Consider the following 23,453-nt stretch of genomic DNA (forward strand, 5'->3'; position numbering starts at 1 on the left):
AGGGAAGGGGTCGGCCGGACGGGAGGCACCCCAGGGAGGCACTCAGAGCCTGGAAGGTGGGCGGGCGCAGGGAGGTGGGCGGCTCAACGCAGGAGCGCCCCCTACTGGCCCGCCACAAGGCTGATCACAAGCAGCCAGCATGGATTTATGAAAAATCATGTCAAACAAACTTGATCTCCTTCTTTGACAAAGTAACTATTTGAGTTGTTGAAGGGGGAATCCTGTGGATGTAGTGTATCTGGACTTCAACAGGCTTTTGACAAGGTCGCACATGATTTTCTAATAAAAAAGATTGGAGAAATGCAGCCTGGACAAAACTACCACAAGGTGGATAGATAACTGACTCAATAGCTGTAAGTAAAAGGTAACATTAACTGGTTCACTTCAGAATGTCAGGAGATTTCATTGGAGTCCCACAAGGGTCTGTCGTGGGTCCAGTGCTGTTCAATGCGTTTATTAATGATTTGGATGCTGGCATAGAAAACTTCTTGAGCAAGTTTGCAGACAACACAAAATTGGGAAGGGTTGCAAACATGTTGGAGGATGTAAGTGCAATTCAGAAGTATCTCAACAGAAAGTTGGGCTAGAGCTAACAGGATGAAGCTGAGTGCAGACAAATGCAAGGTGCTACATCTTGGGAGGAATAATCAAAAACACGAATATAAAATGGGTGACACCTGGCTGGATGGCAGCACTGTGGAAAAGGATTTGGGAGTCTTGGTAGATCACAGATACAATTTGAGTCTGCAGTGTGAAGTGTGATGCAGATATGCAAAAAGCAAATGTTGTTTTGGGTTGCATCAATAAAAGCATTAGGTACAAGACACGGGAGCACCTCTCTACTCAGCGTTGATTAAGCCTCATCTGGAGCACTGTGTGCATTCTAGGGTCCACATTTTAAAAAGGACATGGACAAATTGGAGAGGGTCCAGAGGTGGGTAACAAAGATAATCAAGGGCTTGGAAGTCAAATCATGTGAGGAGAGGCTGAAGGAGCTAGGCATGTTGAGCTTGCAGAAAAGGTGCTTAAGAGAGGACATGATAGCAGTTTTCACATACTTGAAGGACTGCCATAAAGAAGAGGGATACCGCAGCAAGAGAGAACAGGTGAGGGGAATATGGACCAGTGGCTTGAAGATGCAGCAAAATAAGTTTAGATTAGATATTAGGAAAACTTCTTCACTGTTAGAATTGCTTACAGTTCTAACTGTAAGCATAAAAGGGAAGATAACTTCCCTTTTATCACTGGAAGCATTCAAGAAGAGGTTGGACAGACACTGGCTAGGGAGCATCTAGACATAGCTGTACCTGTGTTCTGCTATGTGTATTTCTCATACTTCTGGGCTTTGCTCATTGCCCCCACCTCCCTTTCTACTACATGTCAGGATGTTTTTATGTCTTCCTCAGAGGCACTAGGTATTGCCTACAAGTGAAGCTGGGTGAGGTGTGCCAATGCTCCTGCTGGGACCAAAGCTGAAGGTTCTCGCGTCTCTGCTTGGGGTCAGACCAATTGCCATATTTGGGGTCAGGAAGGAATTTTACCCCATAGCCAGATTGGTATGGACTGTGGGGGTTTTTGCCTTCCTTTGTAGCAGGGGGCATGGCTCTCTACCTGGGATCCCTTCAACACATATTGACAACTTCTTATAGAAGCAGGTCATTGGCTGCCATGGTACCAGTGCTTTACCTGTGGCAGGTTAGGATGTTAGGTCTATGTTGTAAGGTATGATAGAATTCCACAGAGAATAGGAGGACTGACCCTCCAAGGGTTGTAAGGGTTGACCATAATGTTATGTAGGGTTTAGATTATGAATTTTATCAGATAGCTTGGGCAGGGATGATCCTGCCTCAGGCAAGGGTTTGGATTAGATGACCTCTATCTAGAGGTCCCTTCCAGCTTTATTTTTCCATGATTCAAGAGCCTGAATTGCAGACTGAGATCGAAGGAGCGATGGACATCACGTGAAAGGGAGTGGTTCCAAGGTAATAGTTGATATCAAAAGGAGCCTTTTTCCGCAGTTCTGTTTAGGATGTGGGATCAGGAACCTTATAGTATGAGGTGTTCCAAGGTCCTTTTCTCCATGCCAGTGTTGAAAATTCTGGAAGGTGATTCGTACATAATTTCCCTCTTAGTTTATATCTGGGAAATGCACCCTTAGGCACTGAAATCAGATTATTTGGACTATGACATCACACTGCAGTGCAAAAATATTAGAAATGAGCTTTACCGACCAAAGAAGAAGAGATCCGTCAATGGGTGTTTCGGTTTGTATAGTTCAGTTTGGTTTTGTTAGATTTTTTGCTGTGCAGCCATGGCGTAGCCAAGTAGAGCTGATTCAAAGGCATCACTGAGTGGGACCTATTCCATGCTATAGTATGGCATGTCGTCTTATATTTGACTTGTTGTGTGCACACTGTTAGACTGTAAGTGCCTTATTTTCTCTGCATCATCACTGTTGTAGATTCATTTCTCAATAGCTCAGTGATATTACGGGGCCGGGCTAGGGTTGGGGCTGGGGGGTCTTACCTGGCTGGTGTCAGCAGCGCGGTCACGTTGTTCCAGGGCTGTGGTCCGGCGCTGGCAGGTCTCTGTCTAGTGCTTGAATTGGTGGCAGCACAAGACTGTTCCCGGGCAGCCACGTGCCGCTCCATCTGGGCGCGCCTCTTGGGGCAGGAAGCAGCCTGCATGCCAATAAAAACCATGCCGCATGCCACAGGTTGCCGACCCCTGGTATAGGTGAACCCCTGGTTTGCCTGATGGCAAGTATAAACAGTGAACTGATTACTGCAAGATAAAAGGGGTCAGAAAATTATGTCAGTTGCTTGTTAGTAATTGGCTCTGTGCCTGTTCTTCCACTGTAGTAAGCGAATGCTAAACCTTTTAACTTCTTTCAGTAAACAATACAGGTGTGTCCAAATACGCGTGGATGTTTGGTGCCCCGAGGACAACTAGCACAAGGGCATACTGTGTGCCACCACTAGTTGTCCCCAGGGAATGCCTGTGCTACACATGCTCTGGCACACAGCAGGTTACCCCAGGTGGGATAGGGGAGGCTGGGGCCAATACTGGGCTGGCCCCAGCAGCCTTACCTGGGGTCCTGGGGCCTTCCCGGGGTTGCAGCAGTGGTGATCTTGCTGTAAGGGGATTGACCGGTAGCAGAGCATAACATATATAGAAAGAAATTTCTTTTGCTGAGCTTGGAAGATATTTCAGAAAGTCTTAGGGGGGTCTGAGAAGGGTGGCTCTGCGTTTCTGAACCAGCTGACTGCAGAACAGAATTAGGGCTTTTCCATTGCAGTTTGACTACTACTATGAACAAAAAGCTGTCTATGTTGAATACATGCTCAAAATGTATGGTAGAGTCTGTATTGAAGCTTTTGCAAGTCTGAAGAATAAAGATTAAGTGTTTGTGTCTATAGAGATATTGCATCACTAGTTAAAATATAAACAGACCCTTTCATAAATGCCTTTGTGAACTCTTCAATTTAAGTCTTCTCTACAGTTCTGTGACTCTTCCACCTTCATGAATGTTTCTATGTGTATTTATGGAAGATAGCTATGCACATTGAGATGCATTCAAAGAACAAATCTAGGAGACCTTTTTTGGGGGGGGGCAGTTTGTTTTGTTGTTTGTTTCTTTTTTAAAGAACGCTTTTGTTCTAGCTAGCCTGCCTAGGTGTAGGTCAGTCTAAACAGTGTCCTATGCAAAGTGAATAGCTATTCTACTTAAGGTTAGCCTTCACAAGAAATATTGTTCCTCCAGTATAGTTCTCTATTGACACAATCTAGCAAGTCTAGTATTTAAATAAAATTTTGTTAACTTACTTGAGCTGGCTATTTTTTCTTTACTGTTGATCACCAACCAAATATGAATTACCTTTGTGGGCAAAAGCAACAACCCTGTGCAGTCTGCAATACACAAAGATGTATGGTGGCATATTCCAATGCCTTGTGAAGCTAGGTATTATAGAATTGGGTGGTGGCAACTACAAAAAAATGCAAAAGATGTTTATTGAAATAAGCTGGATAGGTAACAAAAAATCCAGTTGATGAAGGAACCAGTGTGAGAGGAGCCCCCTTGGTGGACTGTCCTACTGTCACAAGAACTGGGTAAAGGAGGGAGCTGTATGAGTAGATGGATAATGCTCAGAAGCATCCATGAGCATGAGGTATTTATTGACTCAATGCACAAAGATGTTCCTTTTCCATATTATGGAAGAGGGACAGACAGAGAAGGCATTGGAAGATACAGAAGACAGATGCTCAGGCAGGTGGAAGCTGGCAGTTTATTACCTCTGACAACAGAGAGCACTCCTCTTCTAAAAATGTTGCTGTCTAGCAGGGAAGCAGATATGAAACATCAGATGAGAAGGAGAGGGAGCCTACTCCAGGAAAGCCCAAACCATGCACTTCGAGGGGATGGAGGATTCAGACCACTTCTGTCAAGAGGAAGTAACACGTGGTAGTACATGACTCCCTTCTGCTGGGCACGAAAGCATCCATCTGCTACCCTTATATGTTGGTTCAGGAAGTGTGCTGCCTGCCCAGAGCCTGAATCTGAGACATCATAGAAAGGTTGTTGAGACTCATCAAGTCATCTGACTACTATCCCATACTCCTTATCAATTTGATCACTAATAATACTGTCCAGGAGCAACTTTGAGCAGGTCAAAAGAGACTACATGGTTCCTGGTGCAAGGGTGAAGGGGGCCAGGGGCCCAAGTGGTGTTCTCACTTGATCTTTGTGGTTAAGGGTAAAGGTCTGGCTTAAGCGTTAAGGAGCAGATGCATCCTTGTGATCAGCATTTTTTTCCCCCTCAGGCATTCCTAGATGCCTTTGCCGAGTCGTGGGGGTCATCATAGACCACAAGGTGAACATGAGCCTTCAATGTGATGCTGCGGCTAGTAAAGTGACCAAAACGCTGGCTTGCATCCATAGATGCTTCTCAGGCAAATCTTGGGACATAATTCTCCCCTTGTACTCAGCCTTGGTGAGGCTGCAGCTGGAGTACTGCATCCTGTTTTGGGCTCCACAATTCAAAAAGCATGTGGAGAAGCTTGAGAGAAGAGCCATGCTCATGATCAGAGTTCAGGAAAACAGACCTTATGACGACAGGCTGAGAGCCATGGGGCTCTTTAGCCTGGAAAAGCGCAGGCTCGGGTGATCTGATGGCCACCTATAAGTTTATCAGGGGTGACCACCAGTACCTGGGGGAACATTTGTTCACCAGAGCACCCCAAAGGATGACGAGGTCGAACGGTTATAAACTCCTGCAAGACCGTTTCAGGCTGGACATAAGGAAGAATTTCTTTACTGTCCGGAATAGCCTGCCATCAGAGGTGGTTCAAGCACCTACATTGAACACCTTCAAGAGTAAATTGGATGCTTATCTTGCTGGGATCCTATGACCCCAGCTGACTTCCTGCCCTTTGGGCTAGGGGCTGGACTTGATGATCTTCTGAGGTCCCTTTCAGCCCTAATGTGTATGAAATCTATGAAATTTTAGCACTCCTGCCCCCCTTGGTATGCAATGGGACTGACTCCCTTTGAGCCCAGAGGATTATCTCCTTGAGGAACAACCACCTGTCTTGGACTCCCATCTCATTGAAGCTCTGAGACCCCAATGCCTCTCCTACTTACCTTAGCTCATTGAAGTCAGCCTTCCTGAAGTCGAAGACAAAATTTTGCCTTACTGCTTGCTTTCATCGCCCTGTGCTGAATAGTAAATTCCAGCAGGTGATGATCTCCCAGGTGGTCAAGTACCTGCAGACCCCCCCACTTCCAGATCATCGCCTGTGGCAAGGACCAGGTCCAGCAAGGCATTTCCCCTGGTGGGACTACACACCTCCTGGGTTAGGTGGAGGTCCTGTATCCTGGCTAGGAACCTACGTGAGCAGTCAGACCTGGCTGACTGCTCCTCCCAGCAGATGTCTGGGTAATTTTAGGTCACCCATGACAACCACATCCCTTGACTTTACAGCCTCCGTGAGCTGACCTGAGAATTCCAGATCCAGCTCATCCCCTTGGTAAGGCAGTCTGTAGCAGATGCCCACTATCAAGTCCCTTTCCCCATGACCCCCTTGCATTCTTACCCAGAGCGCCTCAGTTTGCCCCTCCTTTGACCCCATCCTGATCATTTGAGGATGTGTATTGCTCTTGGATGTAGAGAGCTCCACCCCCTCCTTTTTTTTTCCTGCTCTGTCTTGCCTGTACAACCTATAGCCCTCGATGTCCACTGTCCAGTCGTAAGTAGAATCTTGCCAGGTCTCCGTGAGCCCCACTAGGTCTGGATCTTTGCTAGCTAGCAGGAGGGCGAGTTCCTTATTCCCCCATGCTTCAAGCATTTGTGTAGAGGCATTTGAGGCCTCCTGTGGGTGCATATGCCACCCCCTTGTTCCTAAGCCTGCCCTGGCCTCTGTCATTTACCTGGGTATTACCTGCATGCATCCCCATCCCCCGGCAAACCTAGTTTAAAGCTCGTCGTACAAGAGCAGCCTGGAAGAAAAAACATGCTTCCCTCTTGGGGAGAGATGAAGCCTGTCACATCTGAGCATGTCCTCTGTGCAGAAATGTGGGTCATAGTCCAAGAACCCAAGGCCCACCCTGTAACACCAGCTCCGAAGCTGCCAGTTGCCCTCACACATGCATGGCTTGTGGTGCCGTCCGCATCTGCTCACTAGGAGAAAACCATCTGCGCCCCTCTCTCCTTGAGCTTGGCCCCCAGAGTCTTATAGTCTCTCATTACGCAGTCCGGGGTACTCCTGGCCGCATCATTTGTTCCCACATGAATGAGGACTATGGGATATTGATCAGGGGGTCGGACGAGGTCCGGGATCATCTCTGTGATGTTCCGAGTCCGAGCTCTAGGCAGGCAACAAACCTCACGTGCTATGGGATCAGGGCAACAGATGGGCTCCTCGGTTCCTCTCAGGATAGAATTGCTGATGGCAAGGACCCGGCGTCTCCTCCTCTTGGTGTTCTGGTATCACTCAGTCTGTACTGTGCATGGAGTGGCATCGGCTTCTCTGGAGGCATCCTCACCTGCCTTCTTCTCCACGCCTGCCAGGGCCTCATACCTGTTCCTCAGCTCTACCTGGGGAGCTGACACTGGTAGCACAAGTAGCCCTGGCTCGGGAGGTGACTGTCTGCTATACTGCTGTGTAGGGTCTCTCCTGAGGGGCTTCTCCACTAGGTTCTTGACCCTTCAGAGAACAAAAGTACCCATCAATTTTGTCCTCGGCAGCCCTGATTCCCCTTAGCCTGCTGACCTTGGACTGGAGCTCCCTCACCTGCTCCTCCAGGGCCCAAATGTGGACACAAGAGGGACAGACGAGGGGACTCCCACTCCCCTCTCCCACCCCTGGCTGCAGGGTCCCCACCAAGCTGCCCTTGCAGATTGGGGGGGGGGGGGCAGCAGGGTGCTGCTGCTCCCACCCCCCATGGGCCCTGTCTGGGTGGAGGCATCAAAAGAGTGTTTGCCTCTTTTCTTGGAGGATTTTCTTGGAGAGTGCTGGGGAAAACTATTCGATAGGTATGCTAGAGAGACCAAGTAGTAGGGAACTCCTCTTAATTCGATGCTCATAAACAGGAAGGAGTTGGTTGTGAAGGTGGAAGGAAGGTATATTGGGTGATGGAGACCACAACATTTTAGCGTTCAAGATCCTAAGGGGAGGAAGGAAGAGGAGTAGCAAAATAAAGACACTGGATTTTAGGAAAGCAGACTTTAACTAACTTGGGGAACTGATGGGCAGGGTCCCCTGGGAGAAGCCCAGAGGGGCACGGGAGAAGTCCAGGAGAGCTGGCTGTACCTTTAAAGAGGCCTTTTAAGGGTGCAGAAGCAAGCTATCGTGATTGACAGACTAATTGGAAGTGCAAGAGGAGACCACTCTGGTTAGACAGTGATGTCCTAAATGTGTTTCTGAAACTTGAAAGAATCCTTGAAAAAGTAGAAACTTGGTCACAGTACTAGGGAAGAGTTTAAGGGTGGGAACAGACTTCAACTTTTCTCACCTTTTGTGCTGCTAGAAAAAAAATTATGGCAGCACAAAGACAAAGCAAACAGATATCCATACTTCTTGCTGCACTAGGGAAAAGTATAAGAGAATTGCATGGGCATGCAAGGAGAAAACCAGGAAAGCCAAGGCATAACTTGAGATGTAACTGGAAGGGGAGGTAAAAAGTAATAAAAAGGGATTCCACAAGCATGTCAGGAGAGGAAGACCAAAGAAAGTTTCAGGCCCTCATGGAATGTGGGAGGCAGTTTAATTACAGATGATGCAGAAACGGTTAAAGTGCTTTTCTCCTTTCTCCCCCCATGTCAGTCTTCATGAATAAAATCAGTTACTAGATAACAAGCATAGTTGGTAGCAAAGATTGGGAAGGATTTGAACAGCCTTAGAGTAGTAGAAGAACAGGTTTGAGATTACTTAGACAAGGCAGATACTTTCAGAGGGCACAGCTGGATGGGTCCCCTAGGGTACCAAAGAAATTGGGGGTTATAGTAAACAATAAGCTGAATATGAGTTGACAATTTGTCCTTGTTGCGCGAAACAAGAAAAGAGAGAACCTAGCAGCATGCTGGGCTGTATTAACAGGAATGTGTCTTGCAAATAAAGGAAAGTCTTCTCTCCCCCTCAACAGACATTCATTTGGTGAGTGTAGGGGGGAATCGAGGTCCACTTTGAAGTTGATCCATTGGAGAGAGGCTGCCTGCTGGCAACCTCTCTCCCTTAGCCCCCTTCCTCTCCTCTCCCCCCCCCCCCCCCCCTTCCCAGCTCCTGTGCTGTCTGCAGGATGGGATGGGGGAGAAGTTTTAGGTTGGGGTTTACCCAGCCTGAGCTGGAGGCAGAGGGTGCTTGAGGTAGGGCAGGGGCTCCAAGGCAGGTAGGGCTCCAGTCCACTTACCTCCCTTCCAGCTCGGGCTGTGTAAACCCCAGCCCAGAGCATCCTTCTCCCCCTCCCATCCTGCAGACAGCACTGGGTAGTCGGAAGTTAATGGAGATGCTCCACTTTGGAGTGCCTTCACTTGAACCCTTGTTAGATGAGGGTTAATTTGTTGCACTATCGGGCACTTAAAGTGCTCAGCAGCCATGCACTTCCATCAGGCCACATCTATAGAGTGCTTTTAGGGGGCCAATCGCACAACAAATGTCACTTCTGTCAGTGCCCATTGTGTCCATTTTTGGGCCCTGCACTTCCAAGAAAGTTGTGAATAAATTGGAAAGAGTCCAGAAACGTTGCCCGGTTGGCTAAGACAGTCTTTAAGTTGCGTAGGAAATGTTAAAATTTCTGCACTAGAGCATAGGTAAACAAGTAAAAGAAGTGAAAATGACTTGGAATAAGAATAAAAAGAATACAATCAAAATTCTTTATCCTTAATACTGTGTTATAAGTTTGATCATAATGCAGTGATGTGTGACAAAACATGTTGAAAGGAGACTTCCTTTTTAATCCATGCTTTGTAGGGTAACTGGCCTTTTAAATCTTTCTTATCATGTAGGCCTTTGGCATCTCTTCCGGAGAGAATTTTGTTATCACAACTACTAACAGACAACAGATTACAGAGGACAACTTCAGTGAGTATGTTGTATTAAGTACAGCTGTATAGTCATTGATCATGTGTCGAAACATCCTTCTTGCAGAATTTATTCCTGTTTCGGACATAGGTGGAAGTCCTATTACATACTAAAATCTCAAAAATGGTCTTGAAAACTGATCCACTCTGAAACACGTTCTACATAGCTTAATGTGGTGATGATTTCCATTACTCCTCAGTTCAGGCAAATTCTTTTTCCAGAATAAACCTTTGCCATAGTACCTTTTTTCCCAGTACCTGGGATCTAGAAAGTTTAGCATTTACTTTGTTTTTTAAATGACAATTCTGAGTATATCTTTTACAGGAAAACTCTACAAAAGACTTCCCACAGTACTAGAAGCTTAGTCTGTTCTCTGATTGAAAGAAAAGTTTAGCAAATTGCACTTGGGATTCATAGGGATTATTTTGTAATTCTATAGTAAGTATGCAGAATGCTTGTACTATAACATTAGCCAATGAGAAATCTTATAAAGTTGAAACAGGATTTCTAATTGTGGAAATTTGTGGATTCTAGCTGTGTCCAGTTTAGTCCATAGTTGTGCTGAAACAGGCTGAAGCAGTGGCTCTGGCAGCCACAGCAGTGAGCCCTGCAGGCTAGGATAGGTAGTCCAGCCCACAAGAAGCCCTGTATGTTTGATGTCCATGCTATAGAGCAATAAGCCTTCAGGACTCCTATGTAAAGCCTGTCTCTGTTAAATATTGAAGTAGCAAATGAAAAATCTATGAAGAACTACATGGCAGCCCAGAGTGCTCAAGTGTCTGGAGTTTTGAGACAGGGTGCATTTTTAAGCTAATAGGCTATCTTGATGACTGTTGGACTCCTTTTACATGAAGGCATAACAAACTGAGTTTAGAAAGGCTGCAAGAGACAACATATTTGTTGTGTCCTTCTGGGACCACAGGAAACTTGGAGCATGTAGACACTGGATTGGGACCCAGTGCAAGAGTCTAATTATCCAAACGAGAGCTTTGTCATAGCTATGGCAGCAATATAACTGTTCTTTAGGTTGCTTAATTCGCTGACTTGTGGTCAATAAATAATTTTACTTCTGTATTAACTAAAAATTAAGTTTCTTGAAGACTTAAGAAAAGTACCAACCGTTTTGCTATAACAGGATGATTTCCGTACTAAACATGAGGGCACTTTTGTTTTAGATTCTTCGTAGAAAAAAAGTAAAAACTCTAAGCTTGAAGTTTGAGACTACTGTAGCCTTAAAGTAGTTTCCAATGGGGAATTCTCACTTTATATCCTGTCCCCCCAGGCTTAATAGAATATGTCTTAAAATTAGCTTCTCTTTTGCCAGGAATGAGTTTTATCGATTAGTGGAGAAAATAAAGGGAATATAGCAGCAGTTAAGTCTAAGATTTTTGGGCACCATTTGGCTGATGTCTGGGGAGCATTACCCTTGTATTTAGTATTTTCCTTTTTTCCATTACAGATGAGGTTGTTCAAGATGGGGTCACTTTATATTTGCTCCAGTCAGTGGATCAGATGCTACTTTCAGCAACAAAGGAACGAATTGACTTCCTACCACACTATGACACGCTTGTCAAAAGTGGCATGTATGAATACTATGCCAGTGAAGGGCAGAATCCTTTGCGTAAGTATCTAAGTTTTCTTGATTGAAGTACTAACGTTTATTTTGCCTCAGAAGTACCTTTAAGAAATGTCTTGTCTTGTTAATTCTTCTTGTGTGTTTGTTAAACTTAATTCATGGACATTCTGACCTTTATTTGAAACCCTTTTAAACTGTAATTCTGTTTGTGTTTGAAAAGTGGAACCTCAAGATGCTGTTTTTTTGAGTCAGTCTTACTGTGCTTCAGAAGAAGTTTTTTTTGCAGATAAACCAGAGAACTGGGGGGGGGAGCTCTTTCTGGTTTCTGAGCTTCTTGAAAGATTCTGGAAGCTAAACTTAGTTAATTGGGATGTTATTCAGGCTCTTGTTGTGCTTGCTGTTCCGTCTTTGTTGCTTCTCCAAGGGTGACTGGAATAAAAATTGTAGATGATGACTTTTATTTGTACAGTAACTAGCTGTACTCTAATACAGTATACCTACATTAGCGCACAGTAGTTATCTTTTTTTGATTATTGCATTTCAAGGTAGAAATCGATTTCTGTCCCAGACTTATTAAATGTTACTAAAGTTTAACTTTTTCAGTACTTGTAATGTCTAGCTTTTCTAAATTGTGTTTTGATTGCTACTTGTTGGGGAGTGCACGACATAACATACAGCAGACTTCATAGAACTTTCTAGAAATACATGTGCACTTTACCTTGAACAGAAAATTCTGCATTGCAAAATAACTCAACTATTTTTTATTTCTTTCTACCTACTTGCAAACAATAATTACCCGCAATATTTTGAGTTGCCATTTACCTGCCCTTTCCAGAGCTTTTATAGGTTAACTGTGTCAATGATTATTGTTATAGTAGGGATATATAGAGGATAAAGATTAATTCATGGTAGTCCTGCCTCTAACGGTGATTGATCCCAAATGTTTTAGTGGAAGGTAATGGAACCCTCCCATAAGTAGTTACTTTCTCTGTGACAAAGTTTCTTCCTAAACCTTGTTACAGATTATCATATCATATTTATGCAGTTCCAAGATAAGATTTTCTTCCCCCCATTCAACATGAGGAAAACAGGAATTTATCTTAGAATTGAGTATGGGACTGCTTGAGGCAGGAGCTATGGGGAGCAGTGGTATATTCTGCTGATCTGGTTGTGACAGAGCTGCTCTTGTCCCATGCTGCAGGAAGCAGTGGTGTAGGGAGGCCAGCTCAGTGAGAGACAGCAGTGGCACTGCTAGGGCTTCTCCTTCTAGGGCTTATTCCTAGCCTGGCTCCCCTCCCCTCTGCCAGGAGCAGGTGGAGGAAGGAAGAACCTGTATGCCACTGTGTGGCAGCAGAGCTCGCTTGGCTGCACGTGCAGTAGGGCCAAGGCTGCTAGATCGTGACCTGGAAGTACGGCAGGTGCACCAGGGGACTCTGGCCCCAGGTTAGGCCCAGCTTATAAAGACTCACTGGTCCTGATGGGAGCGGTGGAACGTAGCAGCAGAGTTTAAAATTCGTCTGGAATAAATGGGTGGGAGGACCAGTAGTGTCTGCGGCAGTCCAGCAGCAGCCTTGCGCCTGAGGGTTTGCCTGTGCAGGGGCAGATGGTGGGAACCGCAGCAGCAAGCAGCATTTATCAAACTTGGCTCCTCCAAGCTGGCTAACTTACCAGAAGGTGGGGACCGGTTCTCTGCAGCGATGACATAGAAGCAGGCCAGAACGACCTGCAGGCAAGACAAAGAAGTGGTGAGTATTAGAGCTGAGCAAAGGGGAAGGGGAGCCAACTTCCCCTAGTCTCAGTATGCAGACTGTATTTTGATTTGGTCTTTTACTTCCTGAGCTAAGAAGATATGCCAGTGCAGAGGGTTTTGTTTCCTTTATCTTCAATGCTAGGCAAAGACTTCTGGAAATTGTCTAAACATTCTTTACCTGTGTTCATCATCTGGGAGGCACCAGGAGGGGTGTAGGGGAGGCGGAGCCCTGAGACACGTGGCTTGCAGTGTCTGTGTGAGGGCTGTATAAGGGCATTGAAGATCAACCTCTCTCTTTTTATAACACCAAAGATATGGCAGGTGAAAACTTATAGTGCTCACGCAGATGCACATACCAGCAAGCTACCTATGTCCCAAAGAACAAGCATACCCTCTCTGGGTGAGAAGTCTTGTTGGGTAGCAAAAGACAAGCACAGGAGGTTACACACTGCTAACATCTGTAGCTGACACACAGTCATGGGGGACGTAGCCTGAGACCTGTTCCTGCCCTACATTGCAGGGAGCAGCTGTGCAGGGAAGCTCATTCAGCCAGGGATAGCGATGATCTGCCTGCTGCAATAAAGGGGGGGGGGGGTATGGATAGGTGCTGGAAGAAGGGATCTGTGCACAGCTACTGCCATTCCTAGTCAAGCCAGGCTTTCTGCAGCATAAGGCAGGAACTCCACTGCTCTGGGGCTCCTGGGTTCAGATCAGCTGGGGACAGCAGCAGTAGAGGAGATAAGCCCTGGGGGAAGGAAAGGGCAAGTGTTGGGCATGTGGGGCAGGCTGCCTGCCCCCTGCCACTGCTGCTTTTCTAGCTACTGCCCGTATTGTGATCTGCTTCCTGCCACAGCAGCAGGGGAGACAAATTGACAAACCCTCCAATAACTACCATATCTACTCAATTCCAAGATAAAGTTTTCTCTCCCACTTAACATTGGTAAAAAGGAGCCTCAAAGTGGAATAGAGGGCTATGAACAGAGCTGCAGTTGCTGCCTGCCTCACCCCTGCAGCCATGGGCCTCACACCTCTCCAACCCCTGCAGCCCTTGCTCTTCTCTGCTACTTACCCTTGCTTTGGCAAGCTTTGTCTGCATGCTAGCCTGGGGGTACAGAATCTGGCTTCTGCCAAAACTGATAGCAGCTGCAGCTCTGGCTGAGCCCTGTCTGGCTGCACTGCCACTGCTCCTGGATCAGGCTGGGGCCAGAGAGACATTTGTATACAAGGAGACCTCACCAAATACATTGTTTATTATTAAGCTGCTACCAAAAGTAGAATCTGCTCTGTAATGGAAACCAACTATGAAGTTGATTAAGTGCAGCCAGTACACCATAACTATAAAACACATTGCCCATATTGAGCAAACACACTGATGGGAACCTGTTTTGTTTTGGGTTTTTTTGGTGTGGTCCTTTTAATTAAAAACAAACAAACAAAAACAAAAAAAATAAAAACAAACCAACAAAAAAAACCCACCCAAAACCATAGGTGGGGATTTCCTCTGCAGGGAACTGGCACTGAGGTACTGCAATATCAGGCTAGCACTGGGAGGGCCAGACTTATGGTAATGCTCATTGTGCTCAGTCCCCTAGTTGTAGTGGGGTATCTGGAGTACACACCAAAACTGAGCTGTACCAAGCTATGGTGTCACCATGACTTGAAACACTGACTCTACTGGGGTCAGCCTAGTTAGCTATATGGTAAACAGTGTGCTTTTTTACTTTGAACTAAAATCATGAATAGTTTATACTATATGCAAGTATGTACGAAAGTACTGCTTAAAAGTGTGTTTATGGGGTACTTGTGCTAAAAGTTAGAGCAGTTTCAAAAAACAAAGTGTGTCAATTCTTGACTAAATAAATTACTGCAGACCTGTTTATTTCCAAGGTGGTGTTTTCAGATCTGCCCCTCACTTCCATGTGCTCAGGAAGAGCAGGGTCTGATGGTAAGAAGCGGGCAGAAGTTGGGGGAACAGAGGGTAAGGGGGTCACCTAACCCTTCAGATTCATTTTCTCTGCTGTAGCAATGGGAAAAGGACATAGTCAAGGCAATCCTCCAATAATTAGATTATATGCCTGGAAAATTATAACAAATTTATAAATTTTGCATATATAGAATCTAATTATGGAGGCTCTTCTATTCAGGGCAGTCTTATTTGAGTAAATATGGTAATTTTGATTTACATTATTCAAATATGTCCACATTTTTAATTGAACTGTGCTGAAGTCTTTTATGTTGTGGCAGTGAGTTTCACAGGCTAGTTGTACATGGTGTAAAAGAATTTCTTGTGCCAGTTTTATACTTGCTTTCCTTCCGTTAAATGAAATTTCCCCTTCTCGAGTGTGTGTGTAAGAATGGATTTACTATGGGGGGGGTGTTTGCGTGATATTAGATACTGCTATTCAAAAGATTTTCTTAGGACAGTCATGAACCTTGTGACCCTTTGTGCTTCCACGCAAAGGGCTAAAGAGGGAAGTAGCCACAACATTTCTTCTGTCCCCTCCCAGCACTTGATTCAGTCTTCTGCTATAGGAGAGTGTGACCCGCTACTGTTTGTTTTCATTTGTAAAATTAGTATTTTTGTTGCTAGTCAAAAAAAAAAAAAAGTGGAACAAGTGTGTGTTTTTGCGCTTCATGTTAGCCACCAAACTAAACTGTAAGAAACTGTCACTTAGCCCATCCTACAAAATGATGTTGGAAGGGCTGGGTCAAGATGTATTCTGTTTATTTTCCACCAGACAGCAAATACCTCATGCTGAGTTATTGATGAATAATGTGAGCTTTGATGTAAATTTGCCTTGTGTTTTTAAGTCATGCATCTTTTCATACAAACATGACATTACATGTCAGCAGCAGCCTCGGGTATTTTAACTTGCTCTGCTTCCCTGAAAAACATGTGAGCAACAGGGTTCTAATGCCATGTCATGTCCATGTAATGTTGTCACCCTTCACCTACTAGTTCAATGTCAAGAAAGGGGTGTTGTGTATAACAGCCATCCAGGCTATTATGGTCATGTCAAGATCAGGGTAGGGATCAAATGCTGGATCACTTGCGAGCCAGCATCCAGATGGAGGATTGGGTCCAACTTCCTTCTCATCTTCTGTGCATGTGCTGGAGAACTGTTTCCCCCAGTAGGTGTCTGAACCCTTTCCCCCTCACTGTTCTCTGGGAGCCAGTATTTGGGAATGTCTAACACCTTTTTGTGGGTAACTGAAAACCAGCACCATGGAAGCATCTATCAAGCACACGGTTGAAGAGTTGCCATATGCCCTCATTGTGCCTGTCAAGCTTACAGACATGGACACTGGATAAAAGAACACCACCGTTTACCGAAACGTTTAATGAGAATTAATGAAGTGATTCACATCTTTTAAAACTATTGTTTTAGTCTGCATTCATCTCTCTGGCATTATTATTCTGCTGACATTAGCATGAGTTGAATGCATCACTTCATGTCTCTCTGGAAACCTATATCTTGTCAAAAGGTCAATGTTTCTAGGTGCTTTAATGTCTACCTGTTTACTAGAATTGTCGTGAAAGTTGGTGCTTGTCTGTGTTACAAGCCTTCTGCTAGCATAGTAGCCGCTCTAGGGAAGCTGCCTGTTTTATAGCTCAGAAAACAAAGGATTACCTTTAAGTTTGCATATGGAAGATGCACCTTAGTGCTGTTCAGTTTAGGTCAGCAGCTGGAGGACTGATGCCAGGAGGGGATGAAGAAGGCCTTCTTGTATGAGAAACTGTCTTGGAAAGTCTTAGAGTTTCAACTCTAAAGAGGCACTTACACAGAGGCAGAGGTGGATGGATGTAGTATGGTTTTCATGAAGTCTGTTTAGGTTTTGCCTAGGCATTCTGACATGAACACTTTGTCATCTGTTGCAGTTAACAAATACCTGTTTTATTTTAGAGACCCTGCCCACATAGTGTATGTTACATCCAGTTGTACTCCTTCATTAGAGAGGTAACTCCGCCACCCACCACCCACAGGAGTTGAGCTTGCCAGATACCTGTATCTGCATCCATACTAACATACACTTGAAAGAAAAATGGTTGCTTGCTGTGGAGTAATTTCATTCCTTGAGGTGTTTTGGGCATTGCAAGTCCAATGAGTGGCCCTTTGTTGTGTGTCAACAGAAGTCATGGGCTTAACATTTTCAGAAATACTAAGAAGGGTTGTGGCCTTCCCATCTTCACAGGCAACCAGGAAAAAGCAAAGAGTACGTGTGTGACAGCCATAAATAGTCAAACGATTCTGAGTTTGCATACATGTCCCATCTTCATTAAGGTAAACAGTCTAACACTCTTCAGACTTCTAGAAGAAGACATTTTTCCAGATTTCTTAATATTATACTTCACCGAAGTCCGGCCATCTTTTTTGTGATTCTCTCTTGAGCGTAGACCTACACTTAATCTGTGTTAGGGTACGCCATCACTTTCAATTATTTATCTATTTCTTTAGGCACCAGAATTTTTTGGCTATTACAACTGTTGCTTCATACTGAACAGCTGCTTTCTATTACTCAGTTATGTCCACAGATTTTAATGTTGGTTAGAATCTAGCGAAGTTGTAATAAAGTACTTTGGATTGTTTGTTCCTGTGTACATTTCCTTGCATTTGCCAAAAATGTCACTGTGCTCCTGCAGTTTTCTTCATACTTCTACGTGGGCTTAACTAAACTAGATAACTTTTTTTTGTCTTGTATAAATCTCGTCACATCCTTACTCTTTAAACATGGCAACTTTAATACACATATCTGAAATGCATTCCCAGTTGCAGTAGCTGTGTCATGATGTGTTCCACCAGTGAACCTGGGAGAACAGTTTCCTAGTAAATAACAGAAATGCAAACATAACTCAGCAGTATTCCTAAACATGCATGGTACTCGTACTGTCATCAGGATTCTCTGCAATTAGTAATACACACGAGTGGCTCTTCAATCAGAAGATAGTGAATCAAATATTTTCACTGTTAAAGCTATACATTTTACATCTTTAGCAAGAGAGTTTAATGAACTCAGTCATGCCCAGAAAACACCAGTTTTCAACTGCTACTTCTAGAGAACAAAAAATACTAGTAACTTCTCTCTCTCTCTCTCTTTTAAAAAGCATTTGCCCTTGCTGAGTTGATTGACAATTCTTTGTCAGCTACTTCCCGAAATACTGATATTCGGAGCATACAGATAAAATTGGTAAGATATATAATATGTAAGAGAGCCTACTCTTTCTGATATATATTTTTGCATGTTCTATTTTTGAGTTTTTGTTTGTTTGTTTTTTTTTACCCCCCAAACAGTTATTTGATGAATCCCAAGGAAAATCAGCTGTTGCTGTGATTGATAATGGAAGAGGAATGACTTCTAAACAGCTTAACAACTGGGCTGTGTATAGATTGTCAAAATTTACAAGACAAGGTGATTTTGAAAGGTCAGAAAGCCTTTTCATTGTTTTTCACAAAATACAAGAAGTTACAGATTGTGAATTTACAGAACACCATTGAGAAGTTCATGTTCTGATATGTTACACTTCCTTTTTCTTTTCAGACATGGTGTAGACCATGTATATTCCCTAAAAACATACTCAAACATCCACCTAATTCTCTGGTACTGCAAAAGGTTAAAACTAAAAATATTTATTTTCTAACTAAATTAATACTACACAGATAGAAGGAAAAAGGGGAGAACATTTTGGACCTCTCGCCTTTCCCTGGCTGCCTTGTTTTAGTCTTGTCTCAATCCAGTTAATAGCATTCTTTCCTGTATGGGTTCTTATCAGGCACATTGTCTTATTAACTGAATAGATTCCATTTATTTGTTAATGTAGGTGGTTAACATCTGTCACTTGTTTGTCAGAGAAATATGCAGGGGAGTGCTTTTATTTAAGAATTTAATTAATTTTACATGTATACCTGTGGAGAGAAATACCTCCTTCCTTAGGGAATGAGGGGGTGGAGTCATAGTGTCAACCTTCTCACAGCCACAGCTTCTACAGTCAGGATCCCCAGTAGTCAACATTCAACCTTGATTCTGGAAGAGTCTTTTTTCTTTGTTTTCCTTTCCCAAAACAGGGGCGTGTCTTTTTTGGGGGGATGTGTGGTATGCTAGAAAATGTGGTGATACAGAATTAAATTGAGGTATTAGTTTTTATAAAGGGAGGTATTTAGTCATTAGTTTGAAGTCAGGCAGAAGGGTGGCACCTTAAAAACTAAGTGGTTCAGAGATGCCCTAAACTTTTGTAGGCAACAGCCTACTTTGTCATAGCATCTGATGAAGTAGGTTGCTGCCTACAAAAGCATATGCTTTTCTGAACCAGTTTATTTCTAAGGTGCCACCCTGCCCTGCTGCCTTTTTATAAGGAAGGTATGGTCAAAGAATTGTATCTTGTGCTTAGAACAAGGATTTTGATGACTCTTGCTTCTGGGGAAGTTCCTACCACAGTCTTGACTCAGGGCTGCCCACCCCCCCCCCACCCCCCCCAAAAAAATCTCTGCCACCTATACAGATGTGATTTATCCTTATTAGAGAAGTTCCTTTGTTCCAAAAGAAAAAATTGAAAATTTCCAGTTTCCCTTATGGAAATTTTCTAGTTGATCTTTTAGGTATTCTGAGCCCAGGTCACTGCATCTTAGAACATCAAAATCTAAACCTTTGCTTTTTCTATGGGAAGTCAGTGTAGAGTGTGGAGGACGGGTTTGATATGCTTGGGATAACTGATGTGTCGGCGGAGATGTCTTGCATTGGTCTGCATCAACTGGTGTTTTGTGAATATGAAAGACTTTGTGCACAGGTACATTGCATTGTTGTAGTTCAACCAACAGGTGGCAAGTGACATAAAAAGTAGAGGCCTGGTGATTAGGATAGGATGGAGTTTCTTAGCCAGTCAGGATTGATGGTAGTATTACTCACAGATGTTAGTATGTGAGTTTAATATCAGAGAGGAATCTATAAACACTCCTAAACTGCATGCTGACTTGAACACATCTTTGGTGAGATTTTACTTTCAACCCAAGGAAATTGATGTAGTTGTGAATTACATTATACAGTAACAGTTCATTTCTTGGTTTCCATTTGGGATTGCTCCAACTTGTTTTAAGTGGAGAGGATTTGTCATACCAAATCAGGACTTTAGTCCATCAAATTCCATATCCTTAAAGTTAGATTTAAGTACTGAAGGCACTTGCATCCATTTCTGCCATGCCATGTTTTTTTTAAAAAGCAAGTTCAGCAACATTTCTCTTCTTACTAACCCCAAGTTATTTTTATAAAAGAACATAGCTTTATGGAAAAAAAATTACTAATTTTCTGATTGGCTCTTCTTTGTACCAGTTTCATGTTTGAAGATATGGCTGTACTCAGAGGAAATTGGGATAGGATTAATGCAACATCTTCTACTATCCTATCACCTTATGCTTTTGCGTAAGGGCTTTCACTATAGTATCAGTTGCACACATCTTTGAGCACATATCTCTTTGCATGGAGCTGACATTTGGGAGAAATGTTTAAGATTATGCCTTGTCTCTTTATAAAAGAATGTTAGCTCAAAAGGAAACTGGGTATGTCTAGTCTTTTCTCTGGTGGTGTATCCATGAAAAGGATGCAAATTGTAATGAGGAAAAAGGTAAATCAAATAAGAGTTAAAATGTAACAAAACTACATGATAGACATGATCCATCAAAAAGGGCAGAAAAGTTATATAAAGGGGTCTTGAGGGTAAAAGAGCTGGAGACCACTCAGTTACACAGCTGTGTTTGTCAAGATACAATGTGTTACTGACTGTTACTTTTTACTTTTATATATTGATAAAACGAGATTGTGAATATTCACAGAATCATAGAAGTAGGGTCGGAAGGGACCTTGCAGATCTTCAGGTCTGACCCCCTGCCTGGGCAGGAAGAAAACTGGGCTCAAATGACCCCAGCCAGGTAGGCATCAAGCCGCTTCTTAAAGATCCCCAGGGTAGGAGCCAGCACCACTTCCCTTGGAAGTTGGTTCCAGATCCTAGCCGCCCTAACTGTGAAGTAGTTCTTACGGATGTCTAATCTAAACCTACTCTCCAACAACTTGTGGCCATTATTCCTTGTTATCCCGGGGGGCGCTAGGGGAAACAAGGTCTCCCCCAAACCCTTCTGGTCCCCCCTAGTCTCCCCCTTAATTACCAAGTTAGATTATCTGTTAAATTCAAAATCCTGCGTGGGAGAAAAGTGATTCCAGGATATGTTTACCAAAAATTTGTTTATTTTTATGACATTAGTGTTGGGGGGGAAATCATTAAAGCCAATTTTCCTTTCAGTGACCATTCGGGATATGTGAGGCCCCCACCAGTACCTCGTAGTTTAAATAGTGACATCTCATATTTTGGTGTCGGAGGCAAACAAGCAGTTTTCTTTGTTGGACAGTCTGCCAGAGTAAGTAGAATGATTTGAACATTTTAATTTTTAAAATCATCTTACACATTAGCTGATACAATTTTACTGTTACCCCATCATTGAGCTTTTTTTATTACTAGTTAATTTGGGGCTCCTAAATTCTTGATTTTTTTTAAATTCTTTTTCTTAATAGATGATAAGCAAACCTACAGATTCTCAAGATGTCCATGAGCTTGTACTTTCAAAAGAAGATTTTGAAAAGAAGGAGAAGAACAGGGAAGCAATATACAGTGGATATATTAGAAACAGAAAGGTAAAATACCCTTGATACTTTGTTCTAATTTTTAATTGAATCTCTTTCTCTAATGTGTTATATTTAGTACCTCAGTGATTTCTCTATATATCCCACAAACATCAGTTATATTCTGGACTATGAAATATTTTGAAATTTTATGGTAATATTTTATAAAGCATTACTTGTGTATGATTCTTTTACCTTTTTTTAACCTGAAAGACTGTTGATTAAACATTAAATGGCACATTCCCTTTGTCACTTGTATCATCTCAAGGAAAGTACTTTTAGCATTTTCCTACTAAGAACTGAAACTATCATTAACTTTGTATCAAGCCTTTAGGAAATAATTCCCTTTTTCAAGAGTTTGTGGTCTAAATTAGAAATTTCTCCCTCCTGTACCTAGTATATAATAGAGAGCCACACCTCTGTGTGTATGCCTTTTATATGTGCACCTCTGTGTTCTATATACATAACAGAGAGCTACATACCTGCAATATGTTACATGTATAGGGAAAGCTAATACCATTGGGGGAAAAACAATATTTGATGGCTTATTGTGGATGAAACGGGTTAAAGAAAAATATAAATGTAGGTAGGTAGTCTTATCCTACTTCTCTTCCCTGATTATTAATTCATTTTTTGCAGGGGAGGGGCACGGTTTGTGCCAGGGTAGATAGGAGACAATAAGGCGTAAGGATAGAGATATAAGGATTATTGGCAAGAGGATAGATACCAAAGATGTATTCAGGACACTGTACATTGCAGGGACCCATTGGGACTGTCTTGAAAATGACAACAAAAAAAATGAAAGTAAAGAACTGGCAAGCTTTTGACATCCTTAGATTCTAAGATTGAAAATATTTGACAGAAATGGGGATGGGGGAGATTGGAAAAAGCTAAAAGAAAAAATCCAGTTTGCCATATTGAGCCTGAGTTACTGACAATGCACAGGGGGTGAGTTATCAGAAAGGGAGATGTTTTCTACTACAGTGTGTGTTTACATATGTGTGAGTTGGTGGAGAAGCATCAACAAAGAGATGGGAGTTGCAAACAAAAGCAGTCAAATTTTAGTCAAAAGTAGAGGATAGAATTATCAGATTGCCCAAGGATGTTAAGAGCAGCAAAAGTATGGACAACTTACTAATGCAGAAGCCATTAGAATTAGAGAACCAGGTGATCCAAGATCATGAACATTTAGTAGGGGGTTGTTTAGGAATAACAGAGTGGAAAATTGCTGTTGTAGTCAAATTAGAATGAAGTATTAGAGACATTACAAAAAATAAATAACGTACAGAAAACTTTGAGTGGTCCAAGCATGAAAAATGAGGCAAAACAGTCAAAGTTTTTGGATAAGCAGCTCAAATGTGTAAATAATGGGAAGGAAGATGAAATCAAAGGTGGGTGTGAGCAGTTCAACATTCAAGTAAATTAAACAAAAATAATCCTGTTAGTTTGCACAAAAGATATCAGAATTAAATGAGAATGAATTTATAGTTCATGTGCAGTTGATGTGGTCCCTTGGCTGTGATCTTCAGCAGGGAAGTAGAAGGACAGCTGGATATAAAATAAAAGAATCGGGGTATGGAGATGAGGAGAGTGACAAAACAATGAATGTAAGTCAATGGAACTTAGGTAGATAGACCTTGGAATTGGAGGGGGAGCTAGTGGATAAAAGGAAGTTTGGGAGGAGCAGCGAAAATCAGAGATGAAAATTTAATATTTTGGGCCAGTGCAATTAGGCTACGATATGGGAAAAAGAGATTCAGTGTCACTGATGACAGGCCTGTATCAGGTGTCATCTTCCTGGAGCACTCTAGCATTCAGCAGTCAACCATGAGAGTGCCACTGTCCCACCTGAAAGATGCAGGAATTCTAGGAACTATATTTAAAACCTTC

At 43.0% G+C, this 23,453-nt stretch overlaps 1 protein-coding gene across 1 annotated transcript in view; it reads left to right on the forward strand.

Moving 5' to 3' along the window:
- The window catches only part of SMCHD1 (structural maintenance of chromosomes flexible hinge domain containing 1), a 131,470-nt gene that overhangs the window by 16,975 nt on the left and 91,042 nt on the right, over positions 1-23,453 (forward strand). The window contains exons 2-7 of the mRNA XM_006269521.4: positions 9,501-9,576; positions 11,036-11,197; positions 18,007-18,089; positions 18,194-18,324; positions 21,187-21,301; positions 21,456-21,575. Of these exons, the coding sequence (XP_006269583.2) occupies positions 9,501-9,576; positions 11,036-11,197; positions 18,007-18,089; positions 18,194-18,324; positions 21,187-21,301; positions 21,456-21,575 (687 nt within the window). The remainder of the gene's footprint in view (positions 1-9,500; positions 9,577-11,035; positions 11,198-18,006; positions 18,090-18,193; positions 18,325-21,186; positions 21,302-21,455; positions 21,576-23,453) is intronic.

The sequence above is a fragment of the Alligator mississippiensis genome, chromosome 3 (assembly GCF_030867095.1).
Source record: "Alligator mississippiensis isolate rAllMis1 chromosome 3, rAllMis1, whole genome shotgun sequence".
Taxonomy (NCBI): domain Eukaryota; kingdom Metazoa; phylum Chordata; order Crocodylia; family Alligatoridae; genus Alligator; species Alligator mississippiensis.